The 23,943-nt window shown below is 42.1% G+C and overlaps 1 protein-coding gene across 1 annotated transcript in view; it reads left to right on the forward strand.

Moving 5' to 3' along the window:
* The window catches only part of TAOK1 (TAO kinase 1), a 65,466-nt gene that overhangs the window by 33,749 nt on the left and 7,774 nt on the right, over positions 1 to 23,943 (forward strand). Inside the window, exons 3-18 of the mRNA XM_061470089.1 lie at positions 243 to 314; positions 3,085 to 3,186; positions 4,305 to 4,350; positions 5,242 to 5,338; positions 6,040 to 6,153; positions 6,914 to 7,005; positions 9,496 to 9,589; positions 11,004 to 11,085; positions 13,030 to 13,197; positions 14,418 to 14,621; positions 15,814 to 15,948; positions 16,500 to 16,736; positions 17,503 to 17,631; positions 19,187 to 19,390; positions 20,001 to 20,240; positions 23,509 to 23,721. Coding sequence (XP_061326073.1) covers positions 243 to 314; positions 3,085 to 3,186; positions 4,305 to 4,350; positions 5,242 to 5,338; positions 6,040 to 6,153; positions 6,914 to 7,005; positions 9,496 to 9,589; positions 11,004 to 11,085; positions 13,030 to 13,197; positions 14,418 to 14,621; positions 15,814 to 15,948; positions 16,500 to 16,736; positions 17,503 to 17,631; positions 19,187 to 19,390; positions 20,001 to 20,240; positions 23,509 to 23,721 — 2,229 coding nt within the window. The remainder of the gene's footprint in view (positions 1 to 242; positions 315 to 3,084; positions 3,187 to 4,304; positions 4,351 to 5,241; positions 5,339 to 6,039; positions 6,154 to 6,913; positions 7,006 to 9,495; positions 9,590 to 11,003; positions 11,086 to 13,029; positions 13,198 to 14,417; positions 14,622 to 15,813; positions 15,949 to 16,499; positions 16,737 to 17,502; positions 17,632 to 19,186; positions 19,391 to 20,000; positions 20,241 to 23,508; positions 23,722 to 23,943) is intronic.

Here is a 23,943-nt window from a genome sequence, read left to right on the forward strand (position 1 = left end):
CTGCAGAAACCTGCTGCATGCTGAGCATGGAGAAATGTCATGCTTTGTCTCATGAACAGGAGGATGATCTTCAACTTCTAACAGATGCAGCAGGCACACCCCTTGGAAGATATTTTAGTTTAACTCTCTGCAAAAGTTAACTAAGGGATAAAGATTGGGTTTTTTTTATGGGTATGTTTGCTTTACATCTCATGGGGAATCTCAGTCTGAAGAAACTGATGCATTGTGTTTTCCCATTACAGGCACGTGATGTGCGCACCAATGAAGTGGTGGCCATCAAGAAAATGTCATATAGTGGGAAGCAGTCCAATGAGGTATGTAGAACATACTGCATGTTGAATCTTGACCTTTGCAAATACCTGTTATATAGGATTATTTTAACTGGCTTGGGTTACAGCAGGAGAAACCTTTAACTGTACAGGTGAATGAGGGGGCAGTGAAAAATCAGTTTACTGTTCACAGCATATTTCTGCTTAATCTGCTGCTGGAAAAGATGGGTAGGATTCTTTTCTTTCAGACAGAAAGGGCTTTTTTATGGGACCACATAAATGTGTAGAAAGCAAAAAAGGAAATTAAAAATGGTAGGTTTGTCTATTACCATGTCTGTTTGCCCTTAAATGTTCCATTTGAAATGGCTTTCAAAGTAACCACATTGCTCATTGGACAAAGGAATAATAGCAGCGGATGCAGTGGTGAAAAATTCCGAGGGAATTTTGCATGTGCAAAGTAGTAAGGCAGAATGCATCCTTCCCTGGAATGACTGTGCTGATGAGGAGCTAAAACAAAAGCAAACCAGCAGTGAATGAATGAGTGTGAAAATCTGAGCAGCAGCATAATTACGGAAGAGCTGCCGGAGCCAGGGATTAAAGCAGTCTTTGCAGAGGTCTGCAGAAGTAGGCCTCTGAGATTGAAGTATTAAGTGTTTTCATGGCCACCCCAGTTGTGTGTTTTTTCCCTACGACGCTTTACAGAGATAATTGATTTTATACTTGGAATGTTTAAGTGCTAATACAGGGTCTTGAAAAGCCCAACGTGACACGAGCAGCCCATTTGGTGGTATTTCTGGTAAATGACATCTATCAGATCATGGTGTGATTTTTTTTTTTTATTTCCTCCAGAAGTATTTATTGCAAGACTCTTGTTCAGGGCATTCATGGTTCCCTCCCTCCATTCTCTCTATTCTAGTCTTAGAAGCAGTCTTGCTCCGATGAGTTTGACTAACAACTCGTTTTCTGCGCCTGCCTTTTGTGTATTGATCATCTGCGCTACAAGGAACTGAGCTATTCCTTCCTTTGTGTGTGTGTGTGTGTATCTGTGTAGGAGGTAGAGGTGGCAGTGTCTCTCCAGCAGTCCTAAATTCTAGCTTCCCAGTTAAATTTGCTGTGCGTGCTTCTATTTTGTCACTGCGGTGACTTGTTTAACTGTGTACTGATGAAAGAATAATTTGTACTTACTACTTGTCCCACTGTTTTAATTACTGTGAGCTATAAATACTCTATTCACATGAATGAAACAAACTGTGCATGCTTCAGAAATAGCTTTTGTTTGTCTTCAGTGCGTATGTGTCTTTATTTTGAAGAAAGCAATAAGACCAAGAATGAAATGCTGTCTATTTTACCTCTATATTTATTTGTTTTGTTCAGAAGTTTGCTAAAGTTATGAACTAGCCTATGTAAAGAAATTGATTAAGGGCATTCTGGTATCGTTTATAAGATTTTTATCATTGCTGGGAACAATTATTCTCTAAGGATACATTTTATAGTAAAAATAAGTTGGAAAACCTTTGAAATAAGTGGTACTGTGAACTTTGAAATATGTAGTACTGTGATGTTAAGTACACATCTTAATGTGATCCTGGACAGTTTTTTTAATGCAGGAAATCATAAACACGTCTTGATTAATATATCACTTCTCGCTTCCCAACAGAGAAGGTTAGCATGGTGCATTCTTGGTTTGGCTTTTATTAGTACCTCAAAGCCTTAGGAGCTAAAAGTAAAAGGCAACTAAGTTGTTCTTGTACTGGAACAAGGGTGTCAGTGAGAGAGTTCACATTAGAATAGCTGCACTAATGCACTCTTAGTGAAGTTCCTGGTGCTGAGCAGTGCTTAGTCAATTGGCTGCCTCAGTTGTGGCCACCATGTTCCCTGGTTTCATTTGTTTCTCTAACCCTAAAATATTTATTGAGGAGGATTTGGGTTTTGCATGTGTTTTCTAAAGCATTTGGGTGCATGAGACCTCTGTCCATCTGTGAGTCTTAGGCACATACAAGGAAGTGTGTGCTGAGAGATTAACAGGACCTGGAAAACAGCATTTGAACCTTTTGGAGTTGGTGGATATGCAGTGAATGAGAACACTTGATGGTTTCCTCCAAGGACAGTAACGGCAGTGTCTAGGCACACATTGGAACATGACTTTTTGGCCTCTTCTATACTTCAAAGTTGCACTGGCAGAGCTCTCCTTTTATAATCCTGGATTTTGTTTTATCTGTTTGCTCTTTCTCTCCTGCAGAACCATTCCCTTATCTTGTAGGTAACTCATTTTAAATCGGTCCTTTGACAAGACTAAACTAGTGATGGAGGAACGTTATCAACAGAGTCAGATATTGGGTAACTGATAAATGGAGCCTCAGCCAGCGTAATATAGTTACTAGTAAGGACAGGTCTTTCTGTCTACAGCAGTTAAGGGAGAGACAGCTGATCCTGCTGAAGGACACTTATTATCCACATCTCTTTCAGGCTGGGATGTACGTTTGATTTGACAACAGAAATGGTGTCCCTTAAAAAAGGAACACTGCTTTTTTGAGGACTTGCTCCAATATTGTTTGCCAGTATAGCCTATGCATACACATAAAGTATTACACTGATGAGAGATCCTTACATGTAGTCTAATCAATCAACAGCTTATTTTGTAGATGTGTTGAGGAGTTAAGCAGTGAACATCATGGTATTGATGTAAATCTATTTTGATTTGGAACCTCAAGATGATTTTATTTCTTAAAATAATTAAAATAATATAATGACTTAACAACCTGAAAAAAAAAGGTAACAGTTGATAAAGTCTTTCTATTTCTTTTATTTTCTACAGAAATGGCAAGATATTATTAAGGAAGTCAAGTTCCTCCAAAAAATAAAACACCCTAACAGTATAGAATACAAAGGCTGCTATTTGCGGGAGCATACAGCATGGGTAAGCATCTGCTGCACTCTTCTCTTGGTTAAGGGCAGTTTGAAATTTCTCCAGCTGGCTTTCAAGAGGCACCTGACCACTTGCATTGCACAGACTCAGCTGAGGGTAGCCCAGGACCTCACAGTTGCTCAGCAAAACTGAGTGTAGTTTTTGGAAACAAGATTTAGGGAAATTTTCCCTTTCATTTGCAGAGTAAGGGGGTTGTTTTTCTAGTGTATTTAGCTTGATGGACTGAGTATTTTAAATGAGTAATAATAGCATAATAATATAAATAAGTCTATTTTGAGGTATAAGTATTTCTGTTTCACTAAATTCTACTGTTGTATAGTGTTTACTTCGTTGTCATTTCTGTGTGTGTGTTCAGGTGACAAAACCAACCAGCTGGTTTTATCTCTGGCTGTTATCTCCTAATTCGTTACATACATTTGATTTAAACAAACAAAACCCACTCTCACACCCCAACTAAATTTGGGTTATTTGAGAGTGTGTGCATAAAAATGCCTATGGTAGGAATAGATGTGATTTGCTATGCAGAGTAAGCGTTTTATCAGGTAAAAAGTGTAATGTACGCCTCTCAGATGAAGTTTTTGTAGTATGATATACTAAAGAATTGATATTGTTGAACTAATAGTTGAAATTATAAGTACTGATCTTGGGTTAGCTTCAATAAATCCATAGGACAAAGTTTTAGTTTCTTTTTTTGCAGTCTGACTGGGACAAAATCTTAAGTAAATCCCTAAATAGCCCTTTAATACTCTGATAAGCTTGTTAAGTGCAATTTAACATTGCTGTTAAGTATGTGCATATAAAATAAGATCTGTTATACAATACATAACTGGTTCTGAACATGCTTTTGTGCCTTCCTCGGCAAGTTTTGTGGGTTGGTTATCTTCCACAGGAAGGCTGTGCTAATTCTAGTTAGAGCTGTCCTCATAGGAGAGGTCAGTGTGACGGTTCTAGGATGGGGTGTATGTTACAAGCAGTACTTGGTTTGTTATGGCAGTCTGCACCGAATGCACCAGGGAATGTTTCTTGATTTTTTTTCCACAGGAACCTAGAAAACATACATTTACTATCAGAGATTTTCTAACAACTCCTTTTAATTTCTTCCCATACAGCTTGTTATGGAATATTGTTTAGGATCAGCATCAGACTTACTAGAAGGTATGTTATTCACATTTACTTGATTGAAAGTCAGGAGTAGAGTGCTGAAATAGGAGGTTACAGCATCAGAGTTGTCCATGAGTGGGTAGTTTTATTTGTGGGCTGAGTGGACAGGTTCATTTTCCCAGGTTCTTGCTGGCTGTTATGGTTTCTGTGTCAAACACCAGCTTTCCTAGGGGCCTGGTTTCCCCTTGGTTTGTATTGTTTTAAAGTTGTCAGTCAGCTTTTTATTTTCCTCTGAGTTTTAGGTTCTCCTGTCATGACAGTTCAAGAGTTATTTCTGCAAACCCTCGCTGTTGATCCTAATGCTTACTAACAACTGCAGGCCTGTTGACTAAAATAGCACTGCAGCAGTAGTAGGGTTTTGCTTGATGAGGTCTGTTGTTAAACGGTCATTTTTCTATCAGGCTTCTTGAAGGAACTTTCTTTGAAGATGTATGTGTGGCCAGTAAGTTGTTCATCTCCTTTCCTTGCCAGCAGCGTTTCAGGACAAAAGGCTGAGCTGCCAGAGTCATCTGTGTTGCTACAGCTTATTCATGTGTGCATTGTAAAGTCCTAGGATTTGGGATTTAGCTTCATTAATGGAAAACTGAATGTTGAGTCTCAAATAGGTGTTTGGGAGGATGGTCGCAGAACTGACAGGAAAACAGTTTACAGTTGCAAAGTAGTCCCTTTTATAGTAGATAGGTGCTGGTTTACAGTTAGAAGATTACATCTGATAACAGAATGTACACTGTGAACTAATTTTTACATTTGCTTCTCAAACTGAACATAGTAAAAATGGCTTTTCAGTATTTTCTCTCTGTTTATGTTGTTAACAGTACTCACTTGCATGCTGCAAACTGCATTGTTTTCTTTAATATTGAATTTTAAATAAATTCTTTCCTTAAGTTCATAAAAAGCCATTGCAAGAAGTGGAAATAGCAGCAATTACCCATGGTGCTCTCCAGGGATTAGCATACTTGCATTCTCACAATATGATCCATAGGTAAGTGGTTATACTTTTGCTGTCTCACACACTTAACAGGTAATTTATTTTCTTGATTGTATTCCCTTTCATCCCAAATTCAATATTTGCAAGCAAGAGATTTTCTTTTTGCTCTGCCCATCTGCTCCCCAGCTAGTGATTTATAGTAGACAAATACTAGCAAGCTACATATCTCCATATGCACTGTCTCTTACAGCTGGTGTTCATAATTTGTGCAGAATTGCTTTGAGTCTACTAAGCTTTTCAATTCTTGATATGATGCTGATTGTTCCCTGAAGCTGTGAATAGCAAGGCAGGCTCAGTTCACCTAACTTCCTTGTGGCAACTGCAAGGCAGAGATTGCTGGGGTGGGGGGAACACTTGTACCTCAAAAGTCAGTTTTATATTAACACACCTGTTGAGAAGCACACAGTAAGTATGGGATGCAAATGTTCTTTGTGTCTAAAGGGCCTGCTGCATTTTAATAGGATGGAGGATTTAAATAGTTATGTTATTAGGACTTTCTGAAAAGATTTGATAAAGGACATGGTTACTTCAGGAGGTTTTGTTGAACTGTAAATGAAGCTTATCCAGGTGTGGCATTAACCTTCAGGTTCAAGCTCCTGTATTTGGAGAAAATCTGGTGTGTTTTGTAGTCTGTCTTATAGAAGATTTTATGTTTTTGGAGAGGAATAATCCTGACACTTGTATTCTATAATCAGAGATATCAAGGCAGGAAACATCCTGCTGACAGAGCCAGGACAGGTGAAACTTGCTGACTTTGGGTCTGCTTCCATAGCATCTCCTGCCAACTCATTTGTGGGGACGCCATATTGGTAAGTCAAGAGCTTCACGTATTTCTGGCTTTGTGAAGTGAAAAGATCATATATTGGGTATTTAATACACTTGGGATTTATTTGAGCTAGCTTTGTAGTCTTCAAGTTGCGCAGTGATAAAATGGACTTTGCCAAAGATTAAAGAGTAAATAGGCTCTGACCTCAAGAAGTTGTGAATTCTTGCATTTAAAGTTCACAAACAGTAATAAAACTATTGTTAGGCTGACTTTAAGCAGCAGAGGTGGGATTGAATCATCTCCTAATATATTTAAATCATTCCCCCCCCAGTGGTTTTAACAATTCATATGTTCTTGCCGCGTCCGATTGTTGAAATAACTGAAGTGTTTTTTCTTCCATAGGAAAGGCCAGGTTCATTGACCAAAACCCTTTGCAGCTCCCTTGTATGCTTTTGATCTCTTACACCTAATCTGTGGTGTTTACACAACTGCATGCTCTAATTCTTTCACCAGAATTGGCCAGCCAGCTAAATTGTTGGGGGAGGGCAAAAAAGCTGGTGATGCTCAAGAATGGAAAACTGAGCAAAGCACAGGAGAACAGCACACAGCCTCTCCACAGGCTTGTGCTGCTGTGGGTGCCTGGTCTTTGTTCGCAGTATTCCCTGTCCATGCCTGATACCTTGGGGAATGATTTGCTTACAGTAGCTGAGATCAGTGAAGCAGCCTGTTTCATTGGAGTACTGATGCTGATATAATGTGTGCCATTGCCCAGAATTTTATGAGCATCAATTTCCTTCTCTTAGGATGGCCCCAGAAGTGATTTTAGCCATGGATGAAGGGCAGTATGATGGCAAAGTAGATGTTTGGTCTCTTGGAATTACCTGTATTGAGTTAGGTAAGTTATTTTATTGGAAAAAATTATAAAATGTAGTTATTTGATACTAAGAACTTATTCAGCTGAATCACAGTGCAGAAGATCTCTGCTTCTGTCCTCGTCCTGGTTTCTCTGGGGCTTAAGTTTTAGAGAAAAGGGCTAAATGTGACCTCTAGAATTCAAATCTCCAATTTGGTGTTTATTGAACTGGTGTTTTCATTACCTGAAGGAAGAGTTACGTAGACAAAGAAAATAGCCAGACAGTATCACTAAAGATGTTCACAGTCTGTGAGAGAGGCAGTTCTGAACTGAAAACCAGTCTGTTTGCTGAACTGCTTTAGAAATGAACCATTAAAAGTGCCAGTGTGAAAATCTACCTAATGATAGAAGTTGATACTGTTTGCATGTAAATCTAAGATACGGTTCTGCAACAGTGAAGGTTTGGATAAGTGGACAGCTTCAAAGCTATATTCAGTGTGCGTTATCACTTGTGAATAGATTTGGCTGGGAAATATCTGGGCTGTTTTAAAGAAAAGGTACAGACTAATCCAGTTTTGAAGTGGAATCCTATAAATCAATCCCCAAAGAAATGATGGTGTCACCATTAGAGCAGACTCCTTAAAGCAGAACATCAGTTTTAAAGGCCGGTGTTAGTATGGCATTCTATTTAAAAACATGCAGTATTGGAACAAAAATACACTCACTGAAGCACAGCACTGCTCAGGCTTCACTCGGGATCTAGCTCTCTGGAAGCACTTAGCTGTAAGTTTTACTGGGGATGGTGAGTTTTCACCTGAGGCTGTCCTACCATCCTTGTCAGATCTCATTGCTCATACTCCAGACCAACTTTGGTGGAGGAGCAGCAGCAACGAGAGCTCTCAGGAGCACGTTAATCCATGTGAACTGCACAGTTTAGCTAAAAGTGCTGTCTGGCATTCCAAACTGTCAACTTCATTTTCTTCCAGGACATGAAATAGATTCTTTCTACAGAGCAGAGATTATTTTTTTGGGGGTTGCCAATATAAAGCCAGTTGAAGGGGTGTGACTGTCAGGACAGAATCCTGCTCCAAGTGTGGAGTAAGGAGACTTGGCTGGCTGCGGTGCTCCAGGAATGCAGTGAGCTCATGGCCACCACACCCCCGGGAGCCTTCCTGCACGCTGCATGTTTGCAGTATGAAGCTTTGGGCTTCATCTGTGTCTTCCTAGTGTAGTGGGAGGTGAGGCTAGGTCAGCATGGTAGAGCATTGGAGGCTGGGCCGGTGGTTGTCTCAGTTGGGATGGTTTGAACACGCATGGGAGGGAAGCAGGACAAGGAGATGGCTGGTAGTCTTCAAATGATCACTTAGTCTTAGAAATGGCTTCATTGAGGGCTCAGTGTCAGTGTTTCCTAAAGGTTTCTGTTTTATTCAGATGAGTTAAGAGGGAAAAAAACTGGGGAGGGCAGTCAGTTAGGACTCAAAAAGTTTAAGGGGTCAGTTAAGAGAGTTTGATGGATAATCAGCCTGATCCTTGATGGCAGCAACCAGTTATCGAACAGGCTACAGAAAGTAAAGTGCTACATTTGGGGAAGGGCTTAACTCCACAATTTTTCCATTCTGGGGAATTTGTAGGGCTTAGTCCATGCTGTGATAGTGATGAGTGAACTGTGATCTCTGATGCATAGCTTACTGCTACTATGCAACTCGAAATTGAAAAGCAGAATCAGAAAACAAGCTTTATTTTTCCTTGTTTAGGTTTTTTTTAGGAAGGAAGAATTTTCTGTTGCGTTTTTCACTCATGTAGGAATGGCCTTGCGGCCTGACCAGCTCCTCTGGAATGTTTATGGCAAGGCTGAGCTTTATAGGTTTACCCCATAAACATTCTGATGGAGCTTCAGTTTTGTTGTTCCAGTGAGATCATCTCCTTCCTCATTAAGCTTTCATGCTGTGTCAGTCTATAAGAGTAACACAAGCTTGAAAGGGAGAGAAGAGCCAAAGAGAATGCAACTCTCAAAATAGTATAAAGAGTTGGCCTGTTACTGACTTCCTGCCCATGTGCTTAGTCAGTTAAGTGTGATTTGATGGTTCTTGTTACCAGCTTTTTCTTCATCACTGCTGTCCTAGAATTAAATATTTGTTAGCTTTTTAGCAACTGTAGTTAAAAAAAGGGGGTGGGGGGCAGTGAAACCAGGAACGCTTAGTGGCTAAACACCGACTGTAGAGCTTACTGTTAACTTACTCCAATTTTAGTACATTAAAAAGAGTCAGAGAACTGAACTATGATAAACCACGTAATTTAAAAGCTTGAGAGGACAAGGCATTTGATCTTCAGAGTGCTTTCATCTTCTGCAATGGCATAGGACATATGCCAACATATCCGTCTGATTGCAGGGTAGGGTTGGTTTGGGGTTCCATGTTCAGGCAATAGTGTTTCTGCTGATGTGGTTTTCTTTTTAAAGGGATGTAAACTAAAATAAAGAGCAAAACCATGAGACTATCTCCCTGTATAAAAACTATTTTCTTTTGTGTGTAGCGGAAAGGAAGCCTCCTTTGTTTAATATGAACGCAATGAGTGCCTTATATCACATAGCGCAGAATGAATCCCCTACACTACAGTCTAATGAATGGTGAGTATTACTGAGGGAGGAATGTTGCAGGGAATTGCTGTAAATGGAGTGCTTTGTCATGCTGAGTTCTTGAAATGGCAGGATTCCTGTTGGGAGGATGTGAGCTGGAAGGTTCTTACTAGGTTCACTATACATTTTATATACAAAACTGACCCATCTCTAAATATGCAGTTTTAGACTCTAGAATGTGGTCAAAGTGGAACACGCCACTGGAAGATCCTGTAAGAAGTTCAGTTCATGGGTCAGTAAAGTTTTGAAGTTCCCAGGCGAGCCAAAAACGTGGGGTTTAGAGTTGTTTCATCACCAACCACACTGTCAGTGCTTAAATTTTGTTGGAGATGAAGACGCTGCTTGTGAGTGGCAAGCCTCTGTCGCATAAACTTCAGAAGAATAAAGCACGTTTTGTGCTTCCCAGCCCCAAAGCTGTCTTTTGAAACAGCAAACACAGTAAACTGATTTCAGAAATCAAAAAGTCCCTAATGGTGTTTTTCTGAGCCACAGTCCTGGGCCTCTAACATCCTACATTGTACCTGAGTTTTAGATTACCTTTTACTACCTCTGAGATTTTTCTTTTGAGGCTATTTCATACCCTGGTGCCTGATACAACATTCAGCTCATTTTATGCATTTTATTTTTTTCTGACCAAAAAATGCAGTAATTTAATTTGCTGGGAAAATTGGAGTAGCAACCCCCCCCCCCCAATTACATCATGGGAGCAGTGGGGGAGGAAAGAAAGATAACCTGTACAACTGATATGCTGCTGTTTTCAGGGTATAATCCTGCCCCGCTGAAAACCTGTGTGCAGAGGGAAAAACAAGGGCAAAATACAGTGTTTTACCTTGCAGAATGAGAGAAGTTACTAAACAAATCATGACCTTAAGTCTTACTTGTGACAGATTGCATAGTTGTGTCTGAGGGGCTGGTGGCATTCAGGAATTGTGTGTTAATGCAGCCAGTGGATGAAACACCAGCACACAGAGGTGGAATGGGGCAGAGGCTCTGATTAAACCATGAAGAGTTTATGCAATATAGAAGTGGCCAGGTTTGGTGCTTGCACTGAGCTACAGGGGTGTCTGCCTTTACATGGAAATATCCTTCCTCTGGAATTTGCTCTTAAGCTTGACCATTTTGCCTGGGAGCTGAGGTTAAAGGGCTCTACCTACTAATGGTGGGCTTTGGTTTGACCAGGGATGTCAGAGGCTGTAGTATGAAATATGGGGTCTGTGTGGTTTCTCCCCATCTTTTTCTGCTAGGGGCACTCAGGGGTTCCCTGCCCATTGCAGGGGGGTTGGAACTAGATCATCTTTAAGGTCCCTTCCAACCCAAATAAGTCTGAGTATCTGGATTCCTTAATGAATGAAACTGGGCCGTTAACTCAGATGGGGTTTTTTCTTTTCCTTTTTTCTTGCCACAGGTCTGATTATTTTCGAAACTTCGTAGATTCTTGCCTCCAGAAAATTCCTCAAGACAGGCCTACATCAGAGGAGCTTCTGAAGGTTGGATTCCTTGTCCTTTTTGTTTTCCACATAGTATTAAAAAGGGGCCATGACCTGCAATGTTCTTCTGTCTCACCTGCCATACTAGGCTGTGGTTAATGATGCTTTCTCTGCCTGTTACTTCTATTACCTTTGCGCCGAGGGTGCTGTGGAGGGTTCTGAGCTGGCTGTCCTAGCTTCATTTTCCCTTTCTAGGGCAGTTCCCTAAGTGGCACTCCAAGCCAGCCTTGTTCTCATAAAAGGATACCCCATCGAGTGACACCGGATGACCATCAACTTGTCAGGAGTTTCAGTTTAAGCTCACTCTATGCTTCCAGTGACTATAATCCTGACAGAGCTGCCATGCATTAGTTAGCAAACACCTTTCCTTGTTTCCCTTTTTATTCTGTGTATATATATACACACACTCCCCTAAAGGCTTTTTATCCTCTCCCATCACCTATATGCTTTACATGTAGCACTGAAATCTGCTGTTCTAATGGTATCCCTGAGAGAAAGGGAGCAGGGGAAAAGCAGGGTTTTTTTCCCATACATTTCTTGACATGAATAAACCTCAGCCTTCTGCAGGATTCTTGCTTGCTTTCTTACTTTGGCTTCCATTTGTGCTCTTGTGTGCTGCAGACACTTGGTTTTCCTTGCTTTAGTCTGGAAACAAAGCCAGCCTTGCTAAAAGCTGACGTGTTCCTAAGTGAACGCAACTCGCATAGAAGTTGGGTGTTCGAGCTGCTTTATTGTAGGTGGGATTTGATGGATTTCCTTTGTGGCATCAGGTGGCATTCAGGATTCTGCTAACTTGTCACTCTTTTTACAGTGCTCGTGACATAATTTTGGGGTTTCTTTATTTTAATCCTGGCCATGTTTCTGCTCAGTTGCTCTGAAGGAAAATGGATGCTATTTATGAAGGTTTTATCATCCCCTTTTTTGCATGTTTTTACTGAAATGGTTCTGAGGACTTTTGCCTCTTCAAAAAAGAAAACCTGTATTCAGAAAGTAAATGCAATTACCCAGGAACGGGTTCAGTGTGGGAGTGCAGTCCTGCCATTTCAGAACCCTGCAGATAGGTTTTATTTTGAGCAGTGCACTGCAATTAAAGAGAACATTGATGGAAATTAAACGTTTGTGTATTTATTCCTTCCATATCTATAGTCTGAAACAGCTGCGTGCCACTTCACAGGGACAGGTAGGGACTGTGACATGATGGAAATGGCAATGCAGTTCTCCAGAGGAACAAAATGAAACTAGTGGTGGTGTTAATAATGACTCATGCTTGCACAGCACATTTCAGCTGGAGCCTGCAAAAGCTGCTTCTGACATACAGCGACAGGAATTGTTTTACCTATTGGCAAAGTGCAGCCACCTTTGCAGTGCAATGCAGTGAATATCTCCCCCCAGAAAAACATAATAGGGCTAACTGTTCTTCTAGAACCGAGCTTGAAGGTTCACAGCCTATTTTATGACTCAGAGCTGTGTGCTGAGTGTTTGATTCTCCAGCTTTTCTAAACAAGGAAAAGGGTTTTATAGTGAGAGTTTGGTGATGAGTTGATTTAACATTTGGTTAGAGGTACTAGCCAGCTTAACAACTTCAGCATTGATATGTTATTTGTTGCTCTTCCATCTTTAAACCACAGGTAGAGAACATTTCTAAAAACCCCAATACCCAAAGGAGTCCAGTTTTAAACTAAACCTGTTTTCATGATGAGTGAAATACCATTCCTGGCTTTTTTTCCACATCTTTATTTTTTGGTGGATGTCTCCCATCAGAAAGCAATCATCCTGAAATCTGTCTGGATTGTGAAGTCTGCAGATAGTGCCAGCATAAGCCGCAGAGGTCTTCTCCTGGGCAGGGAAGAAGGCTAACAAACCCAGATAGAGGTCATAGTTGTATCCTCAAAGCATGTGTACTGGGGGCATAAGAGGTCACTCACCTATTTGTGTGTCCTACAGCATATGTTTGTTCTTCGGGAGCGGCCCGAAACAGTGTTAATAGACTTGATTCAGAGAACAAAGGATGCGGTGAGAGAACTGGACAACCTGCAGTATCGTAAAATGAAGAAGCTCCTTTTCCAGGAGGCACACAATGGCCCTGCAGTTGAAACACAGGAGGAGGAGGAGGTGAGAGAAGCTTTGGGTTTCATCACTGAACCAGGGAATGATGCTGTCATTCAGATAACCACAACTGGAGAAGAGGAGGCTGCATGGAGGCCTCATAGCAGCCTTCCAGTATCTGAAGGGGGCCTATAGGGATGCTGGGGAGGGACTCTTCATTAGGGACTGTAGTGACAGGACAAGGGGTAACGGGTTCAAACTTAAACAGGGGAAGTTCAGATTGGATATAAGGAGGAAATTCTTTCCTGTGAGGGTGGTGAGGCACTGGAATGGGTTGCCCAGGGAGGTTGTGAATGCTCCATCCCTGGCAGTGTTCAAGGCCAGGTTGGACGAAGTCTTGAGTGAGGTGGTTTAGTGTGAGGTGTCCCTGCCCATGGCAGGGGGTTGGAACTGGATGATCTTAAGGTCCTTTCCAACCCTCACAATTCTATGGTTCTATGATTCTAACTCGGATAGTGCTAAAACCAGTGAAGGCTGTTTACACACCTGGCTATAAACTGTGTCTTCCTCTCTGTGCTTGGATTAAAGCTACCTCGAGGCACAAACAAGGACAAACAGGGTAGATGCCTCGTGCTGGCAAGAAGCTGTGCCATGTATTCATGGTTGAGCAGTTGGCTTCCAGTTCCATAAATCCCAGCTTTTTTTGCCTGTTTATAAAGCTTCATGAGGACTCTTTTAGCAACTAGTTAACCTCTGTTTTGACCATTTGTACAAGGCCCTTAACAGTCCTCTAGTTTTGACTGGAGAATGTTGTTCTAAGGCATAGAAATTTGTACTTGATTTAAAAGAAAAAGGGACAAAAAAAAAGCAGTCAAGGAAATCAGCCTGGTTTTGGGTTGCAAACTGCAGTCACCATGACTGTAGTTCTCATGTGCAGAGAGAAACTGTGTGAGATGCAGGGTCCCAGCGGAGCGCTTAGGTGATGCTGGTGTCAGAACAGTTTCTGGTGACACGCTGTTGCTGATACATGATCGAGTTCAGCTTGTTAACAGGCTCTGTGTTGAAAAGAATCTGACATCAGCCAGTTAATCTTGACAAGGCTGACTCCTTCTCTCCCCTGCATCCCACAAGAGAAATGTTTCATGGCAATGCCCAGAGGGTGGGAACTGCCATGATGTGACAGGTAGATGCCTTTAGAAAGAAATGGATTGAACATTTCATTTGGTCATGTCCATAGATACAACTGTGATGGATTTTGAGTTCTCTTAATAATTCCTATCTCCTAGGAACAAGATCACGGTGTCGGCAGGACAGGAACAGTGAATAGTGTCGGAAGTAATCAGTCCATTCCTAGCATGTCTATCAGTGCCAGTAGCCAAAGCAGTAGTGTTAACAGTCTTCCAGATGCCTCGGATGATAAGAGCGAGCTGGATATGATGGAGGGGGACCACACCGTGATGTCAAATAGCTCTGTCATTCATTTAAAGCCGGTAAGCGCTGGATTTATACTGGATAACTTTGAAGGTGTAAAACAGGGAGAGGGTTTGGTTGGCATGATGACCAAAAGTTGTGTTTCCTATCCAGGTCATTATCTACAGGTTATAATGCTGTGCCCCAAATATGTTAATGTGCACTGGAAGCTTTGGAAGGTTGCTGTAAAAATCATTTCTTTCTGTTGATTCACTAACAATTATTTTACTAACTGAATCGTTTCAAAAGGAGTTTGCTTTACTGTGAGGAGCTGCAATGTGAGGTTGTGAATAGGTTTATTTAGTGGATGCTTCCAGAGTACTGCTTCCTGGGCCAAAGGATGTGAGTTCCCCCTTTTTACGTCCTAGTTAGGGAAGTACAGAACCCAGAGCAGTGGCTGAAATCTGTTCCTGGAGCACCCAGTTTTGCAGCACTTGATTCAAATATGTGGATGCATGGAAAAAGAAACACAGCACTCTGGCCATGGCAAGGTGTGAAACCACTTCCCCTGCTTCAGCTCTGTACAGTGAAGGATAAACTGGGGAGCTTCCCTCTGATCCATACTGCTCCCTCTATGGAGGGGTTATCACATGTGTTCTCAAAGCAGTAACGTTCCCTCAGTTAATGATAGGTGTGGTTAGAATGTTTTGTTCTTTGCCCAGATATGCACCAAAGACACAGGTATTTCCTTGGGGAGTTAATTACTGTATCATATCTAACTACTAATCGCTCTGTGATGAATGACAAACCCAAAATAAGAGTGTGGAATACACCATGACAAATCCTAAAATTTCCTTTGAGGTATTTCTGTAGTGGGTGTAGTGAAAATCTTCCTCTCTCTTTCAGGGTTGCAAACATGCTGGTTTTGTCTTTCAGGCTTGATATCATCTACTTTATAGCTTTAATGTTTTGTTGAAGTCAACTAACTCACTTTTCAGTTTTACATTCGCTTTTCTCTTTTTCAGCTTTAACTAATCATTTTCCCTCTTGGTAAGAAAAATGCACAATGAAACTCCCAAAAGCAAAGATCCTAGATCAGAGCTCTTGATGCAGACTGTTCCTTCAACCACCTTATTGGCAGGAGAATCTTTCAGGGCTGATGAATGTAAAATGGTTTTTCTTCCTTTTAGATGTCTTTTGAACCAAACCCAAGTAAAAATCTTGATTAACACAGCTTCTCTTTATTCTCTCACATTACTATTTGCTGATAAGGAGGAGGAAAACTACAGAGAGGAATCAGATCCTCGAACAAGGGCATCAGAACCCCAGTCTCCTCCCCAAGTATCTCGCCACAAGTCTCATTATCGCAACCGAGAGCACTTTGCTACTATACGCACAGCATCGCTGGTACGTGAAGGTGGTGGTTTGGATGAAGTTGTAGGGGAAGGGACACGTTTGAACCTAGCTCAGTGTCACTAGTAGAGCTGTTAGGATTTTGTCACAATATGAGCTATCCACAGTGACAGAGACATTATCACTGAAATAGTTGAATGTAAGTTAATAAAAGCTTAAATGCGACACCTGGGCAAATGTAATTTGTGCATATTAGAGATTTTCAAACCCAGGAAACAGTTTGTAATAATAAGCTGGCTATTCTTTTCATATGCATATTATGTGTATTTGTATGTATATATATGCACCCTCATTGCAGTGGGCTAAAAGACATTATTTAGTATCAGCTTTATAGCAATTGTACAGTTTTTCTGCTGGCGCCCAGCAGAGCTTATCTTCCACAGCAGAATTCAGTTCTGAATCTGCTCTGCTGCCATTAGGATGTGTGCTTTTCTTTACAACAAAATCATATTTCTATCCTGTATAGTTTTCTTTTGTGGTTTGAAGACTGCTGAAAAGCAGATTAAGCATTAACTTACTTTGGCCTGATGTGGTTATCTTCCTAGGTGACAAGGCAAATGCAGGAACATGAACAAGACTCGGAACTCCGAGAGCAGATGTCTGGCTACAAACGTATGAGACGGCAACACCAGAAGCAGCTGATGGCATTAGAGAATAAACTGAAGGCAGAGATGGATGAACATCGCCTCAGGTTGGACAAAGACCTTGAAACACAGCGTAACAATTTTGCTGCAGAAATGGAAAAGCTCATTAAAAAGCACCAAGCAGCCATGGAGAAAGAGGTAGGAAATCATGGTTTAGCAGACCAGTCCATACTGTTAATGGCATTGAATTGTCCACCGCTCCTCATTGATGAGATATGCTATTATAGACTCTTACATGTCTGTTTTCAGGAGCCAAACAAACTGCTAATTAGAAAAAGGATAATACCTCACCCCCTTACACTAAGGGGCTTATGTAACTAGAGGAAAGGTATGTCCTTCATCACAGTGCGTTATACTAAATGTTAGCGTGTTGACCCCAGAAAAAATACTGTGAGGGTTTTCCTTTCTTTTGCCATGCATATGCTGCCAATAACTGACTGCCATCGAGTGTTCTGGAGGCAGATCAGCCTGCAGAGAAATGTGCCAGCTACACTTAAATGTTCACTGTTGAATTGCTTATGGGTATGGGACTTTTTATGTTTTTAAATAATTGATAATGAAGTGGCGCTGCCTACACCAGTTATTATTGATTCTTTGTTCATCTTGGATCTCTCAGTGGAGGGCTAAGGATATAGTTTATCATAAGGTGTTGACTGTGTTAGGCAGGACTAGCTGAACAGTAGGGCTGAGGAAATGAAGCACTGGAAAGAGGACTCCTGCCGGGTGTGTTGATGGGGGGTTGGAATGAGAAGAGAATGAGGGCAAGCTCTTGAGGCTCATGCTTATTCAGAGTCATGGTGAGTATCATGGTGACTGTACCAAGAGTTCTGGGTCTTGGGCTGAAATGGAACATGAGCTGTAATCCATCGGGACACAGACTGATTTGCTGCCGGATTTGCTGTAGGCTAAAGTGATGGCCAATGAAGAAAAGAAGTTTCAGCAGCACATTCAGGCCCAACAGAAAAAAGAATTGAACAGTTTCCTGGAGTCCCAGAAGAGAGAGTATAAACTCCGTAAAGAGCAGCTGAAAGAGGTAACTCATCTGTAATGAGAAATGTGAATATAGTGCAGTGCATGATGTGGTGTGAGAGCCGGTCAGGGAGAAAAGTGACCCTGTGCACAAGATGTTTCCCCGGATGCTGCAAGTTCTGCATTTCATCAGCAGAGTCCTGTACATGTGTTTGTTCAGCTCTTTGACCTTAGACTCAGAGGGTTTATTCATATATTGGTGCCTTTACATTCATCTTGTGAAAGTACAACCTTCTCCATTGTTTAATATTCCTTTTTCAGCCAGAAACATGCAAAGTTGGCAGTCCTAAGGAATGAAAAAGGTAGAAAGGTCATGAGCATTTTTCTCATACCTTTTTGCTGCAGATATTGACCATGCACTCCAGCAGTTAATGAAGCTTCTTATCACTTAATGATGTTTCTGTAGCAGCAGCAAGAAAACAAAACAGTAAAGAAAACCTGCAGATATTTTGTTGTTTCTTTTTAAAGGAAAATACCTATAAAACACTGTTTAATTTAAATGGAGAAAGCTGTGTAATAGCTTAAAAACCATTGTATTGTGGTGAAAAATCATGACCTTTGTGAGAGGCAGAGAAACTGTAGAATCAAACTTCCTGATTCTTTCTGTGGAGTGGTTGAAACCATAAGCACTATAAATAATTCTTTTGAAAGAACCATTTAATGCTCAACCATCAACTTGGGTGACGCAACTTAGGAACTTGCTCCAAAGGGGAATATTCCCAAACATAGACATTTCCAGGAGGAAAAAAAAAAAAAGGCTAAAGAGCAGCAAAGCCAAGAAAGATCTAACAAAAACTATAGTAGTGTGGGCTTTTTATAATAACAGAGAGTCTTTTTCTGAGTGGGCAAGAGATCATAGAGCACCAAGAAGCACTGATGAAATACAGAGTTCTGTCTCATGCTGAAGTTGAGATGTATCATGACAAGCCTAGTTACTGTAGGGGCACCTCTAGTACGCAGTTCGAGCAAGCAGAGTCTTCTGCCAAAGATGCTTCAAGTTACGTGTTGTATTTAGTACAAATGTGCCAGCTGTGGCTTTAAGTTTGACCTGTGAACTTTATATCGTTTATGTAAGTTGCAGTGGCTCTGCCTTGATGACTGACTTGTAAAATGCATATGAGTTCCGACATGAACATTTTCTAATCTGCTTCATGGCTGGGGTTTTGCTTGACCAACAGGATGACAACACGTTGCTTCTCCTCTCAGTCCTTTGGGAGCCTGTAAAAGCATATGTCAGGCTCCAAAAGTCTCTGTTTTCAGTGGCAAACCATCACTTTTACATTTTGAGCTAATGTGTATGTCTGGAAAGTGTGGACCTGAACCAGCATTTTGGCCAGCTAAAATGGGCGATTCAAAAACCAAGCTGTAGTTAAATTTGCTTCCCTGTGAGTTGTCTCCTGGTGTTCCCTTAGATCTGTGATAGGATGCATTTTGCAAGGCTGGGATGGTACAAGGTGGAATGGCTTTGAAATGTATTTTATTAGGCAGGTCTGTCCAGTTGTTCAGGACCAAGGAGCTTAAGGTGACTATTCCACAATTAATTACCTTGCTGTTATCAGGAGCTGAATGAAAACCAGAGCACTCCAAAGAAGGAGAAGCAGGAGTGGCTCTCCAAGCAGAAGGAGAACATCCAGCATTTCCAGGCAGAGGAAGAAGCCAACTTACTGAGGCGTCAGAGGCAGTACTTGGAGCTGGAGTGTCGCCGCTTCAAGAGACGGATGCTTCTTGGCCGCCATAATCTGGAGCAGGACCTGGTTCGGGAGGTAAGAGAATAGGCAGAGATGAGACCTGGAGCCACCCGTGTGAAATGTGTCTCACAGAAACACCTGCAATCCAACTTGAGTCTCTGTGGAGTCTTAATTACCACATCTAAAGTGTTTCTGGTTAAATAAGGGTTCTGTGTGTTCTGCAGTGTTGTCTGATAATCAATCATAGAATGGTTTGGGTTGGAAGGGACCTTAAAGCTCATCCAGTTCCAACCCCCTGCCATAGGCGGGGACACCTTCCACTAGACCAAGTTGCTCAAATCCCCCCTGTGGTGTTTAGGGAACCATGTGGGATCAAATGGTTCAGAATAGTGCCCTACTGTGGGAGAATTGTTGGATCCAAAAAGTCAGCAGTTATGGTCCTTTCTGTGCTTACTCTGAATGCTGTTGAGCATCTGCAACAGGAAGAAGAAAAGTGAAATGAGGAAGGAAAAATGACTATTGGCAGTGCTGTCTGCTTCTGATAAGACATGAAAACTCTTTGCTCTTGTCCTCAAATGCCTTGGCAAGAGAGAAATGTCCTTGTGAACAAAGTGAAACGTCACATTGTGAGCAGAAACCCAAGTAAGTATGAAGAATCTAATAATTCCCTCTGTCCTCCTGGTAGGAGTTAAACAAAAGGCAGACACAGAAGGACCTGGAGCATGCCATGCTGCTGCGTCAGCACGAGTCCATGCAGGAGCTGGAGTTCCGCCATCTCAGTACCATCCAGAAGATGCGCTGTGAGCTGATCCGGCTCCAGCACCAGACCGAGCTCACCAACCAGCTGGAATACAACAAGCGCCGGGAGCGGGAGCTGAGGCGTAAGCATGTCATGGAGGTCCGGCAGCAGCCCAAGAGCCTGAAGGTACTACGTGATGTAGGAGCTCTGGGCCTGAGCTGCTGGTGGTAGTGAAGTGGTACACTGCGGCTCAGGTCTCATTTGCAGCGTGTGCAGGTCCATGGTACTTTGAAGCTCATTAATTCAAAGAGGTGGCTCATTCTGTAATGAATACCTTCTGTAAAAAGGGACATATCTGTCAAGTTGTCTGTCAATCTGCCAGGGTGCAACTGCAGCCCTCCAAGCACCACATGTATGAACCATAGCGATGGTGGCCAGGGTTGCAGTGTATTGTAGGCAAGCCATAGCAGCACATCTGATTTGAAAAGCTATGGTTCTCAGCAGTGTGCCTTCCTTTCTGAGGTAGTTTAAAATGCATTTAATCTTTGCAGTGCCCTTGTTTCCCCCGCTCTTCCTCTGACACCATTTTCCGATCCTCTTCTACCCCAGTCTACAAGAATAAAATCTATTTAAAACCAAACAATCAGAAAAGCTTTGTGTTGCTGTGTGCATCAAAATGCACTGCACAGTCAGTCCTGGCTAACTCACCTTGTATTGTTTTTAGATTAAGGCTGGTATGTCAGCAAGTGTTGGGGGGGAAAAGAGAGACCCCAACTGCAGCGTCCTCAGGAAGGTCCTAGCACTGACCTTTGCTGTGCTCTCATGGGTTTCTCATGCTGCCCTTGTAGCTGCGGTGGCAGACCAGAACTATAGGGCCTCTGTAATTGAGGCTTTTAGTGTTTTCATTGTAAGCCTTCCACTCCATCCAAAGGAGTCCAGTGGTTTATTCTGAAGTGTCTGAGAAGGGAGTATAAGGCCTTTCACAAAGCTGCCTGGTACATTTCCTTTGAGGAGGCAGACTTCTTCTCTCCACCCAGTGTTCAGCTGTGCCAGTAACAAAATGAGTGTATGGCATACTGAGCATGGGGTTTCTTTGTTGTTCTAGGTCTTTTCCTCTTCGTGATATTTCCCATCTGACTTAGTTTTCACCATCTGCAAGTTATCTTCTCACAGAGAAAATAACCAACTTGAAAATAGAACTTCAGAAGGGAAAAAAAACCCTCACCACCTGATTTGTCAATATTAGAATAATATTAAGTAGTGAAAACCTGGCTTGTGAGAACAAGGGACCATCTGATGGCTGTTGAGAATCTCCAAGGATATAGTGTATAAATAGCTGATGACTTCACAGGGAAGCTGTGCTGCACTCTGAGCTGAATAAAACTGAAGCAGCTGTATTAGGCTGATCCTTCTGAGATTAGCATGAATGAGTTCTGCCTCCCCAAGGTGATGTGGTGCAAACACGAGTGGGCAGCGTGTCCGTTCTCACTCCCTGGCTGGCACTTGGGACAGCAGGATCTGCAGTCCCTGTGGGCTGCAGAGGCTTGGCTCTCACCTCTGCACACTCCTCAACCCCTTCTGTTTTCCAGTGAGGACAGGGCTGAGTGTTTTTAGGAAGCATGGAAAGCTTGCGCTTCGCTTTGCATGGCTGTTCTGCGATTAGCAAAGGATTTCAGGCTTGAGCTGTCAATCCAGCACCTTTGCATGCACACAGTGCTAATAATGCAGCCTGCTGGACAAGCGTTCAGTTTGGAGCACAATCCCCTCTTTATTGAGGCTGTTCCCTGGTATTATTAACTCCTTCTCTTGCTTCTGACTAATGCAGGCAAGTATTCTTCATTGAATAGATAATTTGACTATTTGTTCAGTTTCTCTCTCCAGCAACGTTTTCCCTCAAGGGCACATGTTTCAGGCTCTCCCTTTGTTATTTAGTGAGGTCCTTTGTCCTGAAGGCTGGGCTTTAACGGTCAGTGTCTGTTTCCACTCTCACAGCACCAGAAGGACCGATAACTCGAATTCACCCTTCAGTGCAAACTGCTCTGTTATTATTTGGAGTGTGTTAATTGTGATGCAAATACCCTCTTGCTGGTGTTTCACAATTCTAGGTCAAAATGGTCTTGTCAGAAGTCTGACTGGAAGTCTTACCCCTCCCTTCTGTTTCCTGTTGTTAAAGCCTTTGGGTTGGAGGCCTGTAAATAGATTCTGGTGTCCAAGCAAGACTCCACAGAAAGTGAGGACAAAATAGATTGCAAGTGTTTTGCTGTGGCCAGGTCCCTGACAGGAATGTGTAACCTGCTGACGCTTCCCTTAAGGGTAGGGAGGAAACAACCTTAAAGGTTTCCTGGAGGGAAATAACTTTCCATGAATTTAGAAAGGGTAAAAGTGATGTATTCCTCTCCGTGATACATGTTTTGGTTTGAATGAAACCCATCTTTGTCCTGTTTTCTACCTCAGGTTAGCAAAGTGGAATTGTTGGTTTATGCAGCAAAGCATGCTGATGTCTAAATTGGGCTGGATATATTGTCTGATCCCACTGCATCTTTCTAGGTGGCTACAAGTGCTGTGCTTATCACCTACCCTGCTGAGCCTTGAGTTAGTGCCAGGAGCAGGCAGTGGAGGAGCTGACAGGAGGACATGCACGTGTATCTGCCTTGCTGGTTCAGAGCCCAGAGCAGTTCCAACTTGCTCAGGGGACAGGAAAATGGCCCTATGCTCTGTTAGTGCTTTGGGTTTTGACCATGGGGGCTGACAGTGAGGATGGCCCAGAGTGGTTTTGTTGTTGATGTTGGGTTTTACTTGTTTCTTCTTACCGTAGTAAGACCAGCATAATGCTGTTGTTGCTCGTGGTGTGTGTTTTCAAGCATCTAATCTTGCCCAGCCATTTTTTAGTGTATTTATAAAAAAAACAAGCTCTTAATATTAAGGCTTAGAGTACATCTGATCTTCCATCAAACCCTCAATGGAAAAAGCGTTGCTCTTTTTCCCTGTCCCTTCCCATGCACCAGGTCTGCTTCTTTTCATAACATTAAGTGCTGTCCATATGTATGTGTCATACAAGCACAGTCATGTGTAAGTATGGCTTTTGGTGCTAATAAATTGGTCCTGTCCCTCAAGAACTTTTTCTTGAAAAGCAATACCCAGGACTGGATCCAGTCCAGTGACAAATGTGAGGCTCTTTGTGCACAGACAGCTGTATTTAGGCTGGAGCTTTGTTATAAAAGTGTCTGTATTGTAATTGTTCCGCACAGTAGCAGTGTCAAAGCAGCTGCAGCAATAGTCATTGCCTCTTGTGTATTTTGCTTCCCTCCTTGCACTGTAGATGTTAATATACATTTGTGGATTCTTGAACTCATATCCTTAATGTAATCGTAAATATCCATTTGAATGGATATTTCTCTCATTTGAAACATGCTGGTTTTTTTTTTCTTTGTTTGTGTCCCCTCCATCTTTCCAGTCAAAAGAACTACAGATAAAGAAGCAGTTTCAGGATACATGCAAGATCCAAACCAGGCAGTACAAAGCACTGAGAAACCATCTGCTGGAGACCACGCCAAAGAGTGAACATAAAGCTGTCCTCAAACGGCTCAAGGAGGAGCAGACCCGGAAGCTGGCTATCCTGGCTGAGCAGTATGATCACAGCATTAATGAAATGCTCTCTACACAAGCTGTGAGTCGCCTCTGAGGGACCCAGGGTTCCTCAGCCAAATAGGGATGTTTGCATTTGAACCGATCTGTATCCTGACAGCAGGCTGTCTGCTTCCTTGCTACACGTGCCATACCCTGCACAGTCATTCCTCTGTGTTTAAAAAAAGCAGCATTCAAACGCAGAGGAAAGAGGTATTACCCCCTTCAGGCAGGTTGGAGTTGAAGTGGCTGTTGCAGAGATGCA

Source organism: Pezoporus flaviventris, unplaced genomic scaffold (assembly GCF_033815535.1).
Source record: "Pezoporus flaviventris isolate CSIRO_AGI_PZ_B2104156 unplaced genomic scaffold, CSIRO_AGI_Pfla_v1 ptg000063l, whole genome shotgun sequence".
NCBI lineage: Eukaryota > Metazoa > Chordata > Aves > Psittaciformes > Psittacidae > Pezoporus > Pezoporus flaviventris.